Consider the following 12,260-nt stretch of genomic DNA (forward strand, 5'->3'; position numbering starts at 1 on the left):
ATCTTATTTGAATATGATAATGTTTTCTTTTATATGCAGATTTTCCTCTTCTATTGAGCAGAGAAAAAATTGAATTTCATTAGAGAAACTTATTGAGTAGTTTCTAAAAGTTATTGGATTAAAACTCTTCTTTCGTAGAAGTTCAATGTTTGGCCTGCTCAATAATTGAATTTGATACGCCAGAAAGAAACAAGTAGTTTAAAGACACGAGTTGTATTATGATTATTGCTTTATTAAGGATGTTTACCTTCAAATTTTACTATTTCTTGGTTTCGAGTCGGCCACTTGAAAGTTCCGGGTACGACTAGGCGAGTTGAGGGTTGTACTGTCGCTTGTGAGAACTGATAACTGAGAAAATAGGAGTTGTCAATTGAGAAATGGGTTGTTCCTGTTGAGTTCAAATTTTCGAATTGGAACTAGGAACAATAGACACTAACCGCGATCATTGCATTGGGTTCTATCTGAGACCCAAAAAGGTAGAGTTATTTTCATCTCGTTCTGGGCTTCTCATTGATAGGATGAGCACGACTGCACAAGCAACAGAAAATGTTTAGGGCCTGCGCTGAGAGAATTTCTGTTTATCTTTCTTCCCCACAAGTTTTTTCTTTCCCATTTCTTAAATAGGCGTGGGATTTTTTATTTTTTTTCTGTTTCTGTTTCTGTTTCTGTTTCTTCTTCTTCTTCTTCGTTTTACTTTCTTATTCCATCCATTTAGTTTTGAGTATATTTCAGTTTCTACTGACTTTTCGCTGCAGCTTCACCAGTTTAATTCCCATTCTTTATCAATTCTTACATAAACACCTTAATTTTGTGTTCAAAGTAATTGATTATGAATCTCTGTGAGCTGGAGGTCTGTTATCTCCATTCATGTTTTGGGTTCAAGACTCGCCAGTGGTAAGAGGGCTCTGTGCGGTTGTAACCAGCACTCAAAAAAATAGTTAGGATGTCCATTTGTTTTACATGATGGTAAACATGTCGTTGAATCAGTATGACTTGACTCAGACTCTTGGCAGGTATAAGTAGTTAATTTAAGTCCTATTTTGTGTCATCAGTTAGTAATTTTTTATCATATTATATCAATTTAAATTTTAAACAGTTGAGGGTTTTTTATGACTAGTTTTTCTATAAAGTGATATGAATTTAAGGTACTTCTTACATATACATGTGTATAGGCTCAATAAGACAACTTTAGCAGGACCCAGCAAAACTTTTGGTTGATGTCCAAATCGGTTTGAGACATTAGACTACAAATTTCTTAATTAAACTATTTAATTTTGTTTATGAAGTATCATAAAAAATTCTAGGTTCATTTCCTTCCGGTAAAAAAAGAAGAAGCTAGGTTCATGTCCTTCCAAATTGCTGCTAGGTTTGTTTTCCAAGTGGCCATCTCTGATTGATTTTTTTGTTAGTTTTTGTTACATATCTTTTCTTCTGTGTCTAAGCCTTCTGATAAAGATATCATAGTTTCAACCATGCATATAGATTATGGAAGGAATTCTAGTGATTGACAGTGGAAAAAACAAAATTGTTGTGGTAAAAAAAAAAAGATAAAAATAAAGACAAGATTATAAACTATAATAAAATCCTTCCAATTGTCTAGAATTTAATTGTTCTTTTTGGTTGTGAAAGACTGGTTTGTGGGGTTTCTGAGAGGATGCCTGTTCTTATGATTTGTGTTCTCTCCCTCTTCTGTATCACCATGAATGGAAGTTTCTGACCACTTCATCTCAATTAGTTAACATAACTGTAGCTCTTCGTCTTGTCTGTTATGGGGCTTTTGACACTCCAGAAGTCATTTTTTTATCCATGATTAGTGTGTCCTGTGGGTAATCAACTGATTACTGTACTTGCCAGTGATGTGATGAAATCAGAACCTGAACTGCACACAAAGTGATCTTTCTGTGTTTAGTCTATAGAAGTGTACAATTAATTTGAGCAAAAAGTTTACATACCAAGATGCGGAAGGGTATAGTGCTAAGTGCTCTCTCCAATGAAGATCCGGAGTGTGCTTTAGTAACTTATCAACATCTCATCAGGTATGCCTTATCTAAGTTATTCTGGTTAATGATTCATTTTATTTTCATGCCACTTACTGTTGTAAACATCTACCTTCCAATCACAGGATTTCAAATACATTACAGAAATCCCTTTCAAAGACCAGTATAAATGTGCCAGAAGGTACAAATTTTCCACTTAAATCAGTGCTAGAATCTCTCCTCCCCAAGAAAGACTCATCATTGATTGATGAAAGCTTGCTCCAAAGTCAAATAAGGGACTTCTGCCTCTGCTGTGCTGGACTGGCTTCTGCAGAAGGGGAGGCTGGAGCTTTGATGTCTTCAATCCCAAGTAATCTATCTTTTGCAGCAAAAGTGGCCTTCCAAGAATTATCAGAAACATTGTTTAGCTGTCCAGATGGTGGTTTGGCGGGAACAATCAGCTGTGAGTGTAAGCTGGTGGTGGAGATGATGCCAGACCTGTTACCTTTGTTGAAAAAGGTTATTAAGGACAGCTCCATTGATTCCGAGGCTGATGAGATTGTTGCAGCATCGGCTAGGGTTCCAGTAGGTTCAGCAATCTTGGCTGCCTATCAGTTTCGATGGCTTGTTACAAAGGTATGTTGGGATTGTTTATGTAATTCTTTCAACTGTTGTTGTTATTGTCATCGCTATTTGATACTGTTTTAGCTTAAAGCAAGGTGCTTTGCAGTTGGATGGTTTTGATTAATTATGGGAAATTGTTTGAAATTTCAGGTTGGTAATCCACATTTTGGGAAATTATGCTCCTTGATAATACCATGTGCACTGACAGCTTTGGATCACTGGTCGCCAGAAGTTAAGGTATTGGCATTTGGCTTTTGTTTTCAGTTTATCTCCATGTACCTTAGCTTGGATTCAGATGGATGTTAGCCATTTTCTTGCAGAGGAAAGGATGTGTACATGTTGACTTGCATCCCGTTTATTGAAATTGAGTTCAAACTTTGGCATAATATCTGTTTGGCTAGATATTATAGAAAATAAAACTCTTGTATTTTTAAACAAGTAATTTTATGCATTTTTTTAAATGAAAAAGTGAATTTATGTATACGTTCAGTTATTATCAGTTGCAGTGCAGTAATAATTTCCTTCTTTTTTTATTTTTGCATGTAGACAGTGAGAAACAATAATTCATTTAAGAAAAGAATAAGCAAAGGGGCATTGAAGGGGTGGAAGGTACTATAAAGAGGTCGCAAAAAACGAAAGAAAAAGATATTTTCAAAAACCAGAACCACCCTCAAAAGACTTGAAACAAAAGTTCTAATTGGCAGTAGCAGGAGAGTCTGCAACCAATAGATGACAAATTAAACTAGAAACAAGCCCAGAAGTCTTGAAAAAAGGGCTCTAATTGGTCAACAATGTGTTTTTTGAAGGTAATCACATCTTGCAGAAGAACCATCACTTAGTCTGCACACTAGAGATGACAATTTGAGTTGCAATAGTCATGATGTTGTTGAAAAGTTACTGTGGTATGATCATCTTTTGGAAAGTGGCAATAAGGACTGCTATTCATAGAGTCATTGAAGTAGTTCAGTTCAAAATGATGAAGTAGAAAAAGACTACTTTAGGTTCTGAGATGGGAAGGAAGACAATTCTCTTGAAAAAGCTACTTAAGGAAGAAGAATAAGGATTCAACAAGATTGATTACTTCTATAATGTAAAAGATGGTTGATAAAGGATCCATCACTGTTAGTAGGAATAGATATTTGGACTTGTGAAGTTGGGTCCAAGGCCCATACCAAGATGACTAGCCAAATAATAAACTTAAGATCTTTGTACTCACTAATCTATATGGGACTATTCCTTAACACTCCCCCTCACATGTAGGCCCCCCTTTTTTTTTGTGGCTTTACATGTGGATAATATGGGTGGAGGCTCACATATGAGTACCTGCTTTGATACCATGTAAAGTTGGGTCCAAGGCCCATCCTAAAATGACTAACCAACTTAGGAAACCTTTTTTCCAATTAATAAACTCAACATCTTTCTACTCACTAATCCATGTGGTATTCCTTAACACTCTCCCTCACATGTAGGCCCTCTTTTGTGGCTCTACATGTGGATAAGTAGGGTGGATGCCCACGTATGAGTACCTGCTTTGATACGTGAAATTGGGTCCAAGGCCCATCCCAAAATGACTAACCAACTTAGGAAGCCTCTTTTCCAACTAATAAACTCAACATCTTTCTACTCGATAATCCATGTGGGACTATTCCTTAACAGAACTTTTAGCAGCAACAACATTGGTTTTCCATGGTTTCCAGGTGCGAGTAGTGCATGGAATTTCTACATCAGAAATAGAAAACTCTGTTGATTGAGAATTTCAAAATTTCTTGCCCGAGTTTTGTTAACTTGTTTCTCTTCTTTCTCATTCTTTAAAGTTGTGGCCCCATTAATTTGCAAATTTTCTCTCTACTTATAACATAATTTGTTATTTGTCTCTTCAGTTTTCTCGTTTCTTCAATCTTCCTCAGGTTGAGAGGAGAAGCAAAAGAGAAGAAACAAGCTGTCTTGCTGAACCTTGTAGTGAGGCTAAGTTTTAGATAGCTCCAACCATCATATTTTAAGATAATAACTTTTGGAAAGGATAATATCTAATAGGCACATACAAAAAATTAATCCGTGGGAAATAATTCCTTTCTTTGGTTGTTTAAAGAGAAGTTGATTTTGCAACACTTGAAAACTAACATGTTATATGGCTGTTCTCACTTCGATACTTGGATGTTAATACATCTGTACTTTAAATGTATTGTACCATTTTTATAGTATATCCAGTAATAAGTTACTTAACATCCTATCCTGAACTTATTATACAGTGTGGATTTTGGTATTTAACTTCAGGGTCAAGCAATGGTTAGCTTTATACACATGATGAAGAATGTTAATGCGGCTGAGATTGGTTCATATGAAGATGTGATTCTTGATGTTGCATATCGAAATATTCCTTCTTGTGACGAACTCTGGCATCATGTGGTTGAGATGTCCGTGCTTCTGTTAGTAGGCACTCAAAGGAGGAATCCTCGGAGCCCTTGGTATAAGTTAGCCTTCTACAATTAACAAGTGCACTTTGTGAAGCTATCTTATAGAATTTTTGCACAACTGGATTGTGAATTTATAGCCTATTTCTCAGGTTGCAGCTGTTTTTTTGCTTCTTTTATAGGTTTGAGAAGATCCTAAGTGAGATGCTAGGACACTTGGAGCGTCAGCCGAAGAATACAGAACGCCGAATTGCTTGGCTTGAACTCATCGATCAAGTTTTTGATGTGATGGGCCTTTTCTTGTTAGCCCATTTCAGACGATTATTTCCACTTTTCTTCCTGTGGATGCATGCAGATGATGATAAAACTGTCATCCTGGTGTGTTTTGATTCCAATCCTAACTTGTACTGATGAGCTTATAATGTAGGAAGATAGTAGAATTTGGTTTATATTTTAAATGAAACATTTGTCGACTGGGCTTTTGTATCAGCTATTTTTTCAAAATTAGTGGATAATGGCTACAAAACAAATGTCAAATCAGAACCTTGAAAAAGGACATCAGAGAATTAAGACTGTTTGAAATTGAATTTTTTTAGCAGTTTGGTCTTTAGATGAGATGGATAAGCATGACAGACATCAAACTGCTTGGGTTTAACATTACTATTCTTTTATACTTAAGCAAATTATGCATGTTCTTTTGGTATGTTGTATTCCGGTTTAGTTTTTTTTTTCTCTTAAAATCTTTTGATGGTGAACACTGTCAATATTATGGTCATTGGTTGGTTCAGCAATGTATCTGCTAATGAAGATAGAGAGTGAACCTGGAATAGCACCATGAATTTTTCTTGTACATGTAGTACAAGCCTATGTAAAGCTGGTGCAGTGCCACTGGTTTGGTGTTGATCAAAGACATCCTTAATGATGTCTCCCACCACATGACGTTGGCATTGGTTTCAAAGTTCTCGTTCTCGTTGGCTACAAAGTCTTTTAGCTCCTGCTCTTGATGGTTGTGCTGCTATATGTTTTGGCTTCGTAATATACTAGGGATCATTTAACTATTTCAGTGATCTTCCAGGTTCTTGAACGAGTTTGCATGATTCTAAAGCTAACATGGATCAGGAAGACTCAATATGTTGAAAGGTAAATTGCTTTTCTCTACTTAATTTGTATTATTCTTTTTTTTTTAAAAGTATTTTGCTTATTCTAGAAGCAGCCACAGTCATGTTAGCAATTTTCGTCAATTCTTAATTGTGTCTAATGCTCAAAATTCTGGTGTTCAAGAAGTCCAGATTCAGTGTGTTGAGCAGGTTTCACTTTATTAGTATTTAACTTAGTTAAGAGAAGGATCATCCTTGAGGACCTCAACATATTATAGTCCAGTCAAACTCTAAATATATTGAATTAGACAGTGATAGGTGTTATTTGTTTGATGCCAGATTGGTGGACGAGCTTGTCCTTGTGTACAAGGAATCAGCCGTCAGGAAGGATCGTGAAACAATTCGTGTACACATTGTCCGCATATTGGTTTTGCTTCATAAGTAAGGATATTTTATTTTCTTAATTGATTTTTTATGAAAATATTGCATGTAGTTTTTGAAATTATCTAAATCAAAATGAAACTGTTCAATGAAAGGCATCATTAGTCATCTGGGAGTTAGAATTCTTCAGAATTTGGTGTAACAGAAGTGGACACTACTGCTGTTAGTCAAATTACATGTCCTAGACTTGGAATTTTTGAAATTTGCAACAGAAAAGTGTTGGAAATATTAATGTTTAGAGACTCCTCTCCCCTATTTTTATTACAATCATGTCCCTACAACCTGTAAACCCTATGAATCTACTTTTTACAAGAAGCAATTTGCTAGAAAATACAGAGAACTAATTTAAGTCAAAATATTTCCAAAAATATTTGTTGAATTTTATGATGCTTTTCTCTAGTTGCATGAACCAAAACTTGGAAGCCGCTTGGGGTAAGCACAAGGATGATCCTAATCTAACTGCCCTGGCCTCATCTTTCAAAAAGGTAATTGTTTTTACAAGGAACTACTTTTTTGTATTTCTTGCATACCTGTATTGAGACTGACAGGTAAAACTTCTTGCTGTATCACGACTGTGGATTTCTTTTGGATATGCAGATGCAGGGAGTGAAGTAGTTGGAACGTGTCTGGCAATTTGAGCCTTTGTCTATGCATGGTAATTTTGGATAAATTGAACAAATAAATGGCAATTCTGTTTTTTTTTTTTTTATCATTTTCTGATTATTTGATCAATATAAGCATGCGTGGCTTTCTAAGAACTGAGCTTGAGATAGTCACTGAACATATAGCATCAAGAATTACACCCATATCTATTGTGTATACTTGTCTGATATTGGCTCACTCTTTAATTATGTTCCTACCCCAGATGACAAATGTCCTAGTTTTGCCATGAGCAGGAAGAATTATTATTTTGGCAAAAAGCATCAAGAATGACACCCAGATCTATTGTGAATACTTGTTCTGCTTTTTACGAATGACACCCAGATCTATTGTGTATACTTGTTCTGCTTTTTACGAATGACACCTAGATCTATTGTGAATACTTGTTCTGCTTATTACTTGTCTAATATTAGCTCACTCTTTTTTATTATGTTCCTACCCCAGATGTCAAATGTCCCAGTTTTGCCATGAGCAGGAAGAATTATTATTTTGGCAAAAGCATCAAGAATGACACCCAGATCTATTGTGAATACTTGTTCTGCTTATTACTTGTCTAATATTAGCTCACTCTTTTTTCTTATGTTCCTACCCCAGATGTCAAATGTCCTAGTTTTGCCATGAGCAGGAAGAATTATTATTTTGGCAAAAAGCATCAAGAATGACACCCAGATCTATTGTGAATACTTGTTCTGCTTTTTACGAATGACACCCAGATCTATTGTGAATACTTGTTCTGCTTTTTAGTAGTCTGATATTGTTTCTCTCTTTTATTATGTTCTTCCCCCAGGTGACAAAAGTCCTAGTTTTGCCATGAGCAGGAAGAATTATTATTTTGGCAAAAAGCATCAAGAATGACACCCAGATCTGTTGTATATACTTGTTCTGCTTTTTACTTGTCTGATATTAGTTCACTCTTTTATTATGTTCCTACCCCAGATGACAAAAGTCCTAGTTTTGCCATGAGGAGGAAGAATTAGCATTTTGGCAAAAGAAATCCACCCTGTCGAAATTGTGAAACTGACAACATTTGGATCCGGTAAACCATCTCAATTGCTTCATACCCATAAGAGCTGCTTTTATCTACTGAAGAGAGCATATCCAGTGACCTGTCCTAGAACGGGAGGCACACCTATCAGCAGTTTGGAGCAAGTTACAGTCTTTGTGTATAAACTTTAGCGCTTGGAAATGTACCTTCAGAGCCCACAGGTATTAATTCCAAATGCAATCTTATTGCTGTGCTTCACCTTCCTTCAGACTTGCGAAAAGGGTCAAGGCTGAGAACTCTTTTATGTCTTTTTATTTACATGCAAAAATGGAGATTCATCAAGTGGTAATTGGTGCCTGCCTGCCTATGTTTTTTGCTCTCCTCTTTCCATTTGGGAAATCTCTCTGGGTTTTCAATTAATCCTCACTTATCCTTGTAATATGACAAAGATTGCCTGTATAGCTTTGCCATTTAGACCTTACTATTTAACCCTAATAAATTGGGTTGGGGTGAAATCCAAAAACCCACATAGATTTAGGGTTTGTTTATAGAAAATGAGAATTTGATTATTATTATTTTTAAAAATAGTTAGTGAAAATAAAATAATGATTAAATTTTATTTTTTATTAATTATTTTTTGGGAATAATAATGGTTGAATTTTTATTTTATTTTATTTTATTTATTTTCTTTTTTAGGAGTTCCAAACAAACCCTTAGGGTAGTGATAGGTTTTTCTACCCATATTAGTTTGGGGTGGGAACAGGTTTTTCCATATGTGCGCTATCGATTTTTGGAATATATATACTATTAAATATTTTAAATTTTATTTAATTTTTAATTTTATGTGATTTATTTGTAGAGTTGTGTTTTTTAACAAAAAAAATACTAGAATTTTCATGATTAGTTGGCCACATAAAAGTATATAATGGAACCAATGGCTAGTATATAATTTATTAAATAAATATTTTTAAAATATGAAATTTGAAAATCAATGTGATTTTTGGAATTATTCTTTACATTTTCAAACAACACAGTTATGTTATTAATGTGATTGATTGTAGTTAATGAGGAATTAAATTAAATTTTATTTAAGTCGAATAAATTTAATTAATTAATTATATTTGAATGTCTTCATGTAATTAAAATTTATTTCAATAATGAATAGATTAGTTTTGAAAATAATCTATCCAAAAATATGTTATCTTCAATAGAAAAACAAACTAAAAATAAAATAATTTTAAATTTAAATTAATTTATTTACTTGAAAATTAATTTAATATTGTAATATAATCAACATTGTATATAACATTGATTAGCATAAAATTCACATATCCTAGTTGATAACTGATTAATTGGCTGATACATTCAATTTAGTAAAAAATAATTTTAGGTATTTTAAGATAATTAGTTATTAGTAGCCCCTAATAACATTGTAAACCCTATGATATTCGACTTTTATATATTTGATAAGTTTATAAAATATCCTTATGCAACATAATATTACATTAAAGTTTTTAACATTTAGTGCGGGACAAGGTTATATGTCACGAGTTTTTCACAAAAACGAAGTTGCAGGGCAAGGTCGGGTATTTGAAATCCTGTGTTTGACCTTAACGCCAATCCTAACCCGATCGATTGCCATCCCTAGGTGTAACATATGTGATGTTATATAATTAGTAAGTATTTTTTTTAAATATGATACATAAAGAAATATATTTTTTAAATATTTAAATCATATAAAAATTATAGAAATTGTAAAAAATATAATTTTCTCACACTCTAAGGATTTGTTTGAAACCCACAATAAAGAAAAAGGGGAGAGAAAAAAATTTCTATTATTTTGGTAATAAATAATTATTATAATAAAATAAAATAAGAGAAAAAATCACTTTTCTCTTTTTGTTAGTAAATTTCTTTCACAAAATAATGAAATTTGGGGAGAAAAAAAAAGAAAAAGAAACTTTAGAGAAAAATTTAAAATATTACTATTTTTTTTTACTTTAATATAAATAAAATTATATTTCTCTTTTATTTTCTCTCTCATCATTCAAAACATTTTTATTTCTTTATCTCTCTCTTCCGTTTTTTTTCCCCATTTTCGTCTACGGCGCGCCAAGAAAAGGATTTCGTAATTTGGGTGTATTTCCCGCGCGTAGAATCTAATCTCACCCGTGCATTCTACTTCCGAAAAAATCAACGCTTTCAAAAACTTCGATCCGCATCGAGTTCTTTCCACCAATCACAGCTCACCTCTCTCTCCTATATAAAGGCTTCACACACCGTTCCTTCCATCTTCACCCGAGCTGAATCCTGCGAAACGAAAACGCTCGCTCTTTCCTCTTTCTCTCAAGTCCTCGTCTTCAATTTGTTTGTTCTCTGTCACTCATGGCGCCCAAGGCCGAGAAGAAGCCCGCCGAGAAGAAGCCGGTCGAGGAGAAGAAGGCTGAGAAGGCCCCCGTAGCGGAGAAGAAGCCCAAGGCCGAGAAGAAGCTCCCCAAAGACGCCTCTACTTCCGACAAGAAGAAGAGGCGTTCGAAGAAGAACATCGAAACTTACAAGATCTACATCTTCAAGGTCTTGAAGCAGGTTCATCCAGATATTGGGATTTCGAGCAAGGCCATGGGGATCATGAACAGCTTCATCAACGATATCTTCGAGAAGCTTGCTCAGGAAGCGTCGCGGCTTGCAAGGTACAACAAGAAACCTACCATTACCTCTCGGGAGATTCAGACTGCCGTTCGTTTGGTGTTGCCCGGGGAGCTTGCCAAGCATGCTGTTTCTGAAGGAACTAAGGCTGTTACAAAGTTCACAAGCTCCTAGGTTAGGTTTTCGTTTTGGGGCTTTGTTCGGTTAAATTTAGGGTTTATTTTTCCTGTCTTTTTTTTTGTAGTGGTGGTGATGTTGCTGTAATTGGAAGTGAATGTATAAATTTCTCTGTGTTTGTCTTCTTATGCTTGATTCTTTTTTGGATCGAAGGGTTTTCATCCAAATACGGATGTATGTTACTCAAATCTAGTTACTGTACCTGAATCTCACAAGATTTTGTCTATCTTCTCTTCCTTTGGATGGAAAGACCTAATCCTGTTTCGCATTTTTAGATGTTGATCAGTTAATTTTCTTCTTGATGGCAGCAATTTGTGTGCGTGAAATTTCTGGATACGAGGGTCCAAAGGGAAAAACATCAAATAACCTTGTGAAATCAAATCGTGAAATTATTACTTTTTATCCAAATTAGTAATGCCTAAATTCTGGAAAAGATTAAGATGCGGAGAACATTTCTTCCATAATCTGTGTTACTATTCATTTGGCTTAGATGGGATTATTCCATCGGTGGAAGAATGGAGAAGTAGGTTACTTGGGCAGGGGACCAGTCCCTCGTCCACGGCATATACAAAGATCGGACTTTCCAGGTCTCTCTGCTTCCTTGTTCTCTTCGTCCCTTCTCCTCCACCGCCTGCTTCCTTTACCAGCTGACATATTAACCTGTGGATTGCAGCAATCCCGTCGGAGCAGAATGATCCTGAAAACCCAACCAGAGTTAGGCCGCTGCTGTGGGGGCTTTATCTACCGCCTCACCCAAGTCGAAGAGTACGAAGTGGAGTGCTGTGGCCATCATTGCGCTTCTACATCGGCTCCCAATCTGGGTGACGGAGTAGGCTGCCGGGGCCCTCGTTTCGCTCACATCCTGTCGATTGTCTTCAACCCCCAGCGCGAGCTCTCAATAGGATACGTTCCTATAAAATCAGAGCCAATATTAATCGAAAGAAAGCAGCGGTGGCGACAGATAGGTCATCTCATTAGCATAGGCGGCGACGGCGGTGTTGGTGGTATCCTCGCCGGCTCCGGCTGTGGAAAAGGGTACTGTGTGATAGGCGAAACCTCCTTGGAGCAAGAATCCAGATCGTATCGGAACAACGAACTCATGGTGCTATTTCTGCCTATCACCTTGAAGAGAGAATAGATGGAAACGATGGTTAGCATTCCCGCCCCTTCTCTTTTGACCTAATCAAAATTGTTTTTGATAGATTGTGACGGAGATGAGTAATTTCTTAAACCCTTTTGTGGA

The 12,260-nt window shown here is 35.6% G+C and overlaps 2 protein-coding genes across 5 annotated transcripts; both read left to right on the plus strand.

The window, feature by feature from the left end:
• The first annotated feature begins 287 nt into the window (after window positions 1–287).
• Window positions 288–8,747, plus strand: LOC137944133 (uncharacterized protein At2g39910). 4 transcript variants are annotated; one of them, XM_068789677.1, is made up of 11 exons: window positions 288–476; window positions 1,855–2,036; window positions 2,123–2,612; window positions 2,751–2,837; window positions 4,875–5,065; window positions 5,194–5,389; window positions 6,087–6,151; window positions 6,448–6,549; window positions 6,950–7,034; window positions 7,147–7,204; window positions 7,997–8,747. In XM_068789677.1, exons 2-10 carry the CDS (start codon window positions 1,957–1,959, stop codon window positions 7,162–7,164), a joined length of 1,314 nt encoding a protein of 437 aa, XP_068645778.1. In that variant the 5' UTR covers window positions 288–476; window positions 1,855–1,956; the 3' UTR covers window positions 7,165–7,204; window positions 7,997–8,747. The 4 variants fall into 4 exon arrangements, with proteins under 4 accessions (XP_068645778.1, XP_068645776.1, XP_068645779.1 ...); XM_068789675.1 differs by having other exon boundaries at window positions 8,146–8,747; XM_068789678.1 differs by lacking the exon at window positions 7,997–8,747 and adding an exon at window positions 7,654–7,981.
• A 1,752-nt stretch (window positions 8,748–10,499) lies between these two features.
• On the plus strand, window positions 10,500–11,243 carry LOC137944284 (histone H2B.3-like). Its single transcript, XM_068789920.1, has one exon. It carries the CDS (start codon window positions 10,580–10,582, stop codon window positions 11,012–11,014), a length of 435 nt encoding a protein of 144 aa, XP_068646021.1. The 5' UTR covers window positions 10,500–10,579; the 3' UTR covers window positions 11,015–11,243.
• The last annotated feature ends 1,017 nt before the right edge of the window (window positions 11,244–12,260 follow it).

This window comes from Aristolochia californica, unplaced genomic scaffold (assembly GCF_029961685.1).
Source record: "Aristolochia californica isolate CCGP_79_NKW_82.1479 unplaced genomic scaffold, dmAriCali1.0.hap1 SCAF_11, whole genome shotgun sequence".
Classification (NCBI taxonomy): domain Eukaryota; kingdom Viridiplantae; phylum Streptophyta; class Magnoliopsida; order Piperales; family Aristolochiaceae; genus Aristolochia; species Aristolochia californica.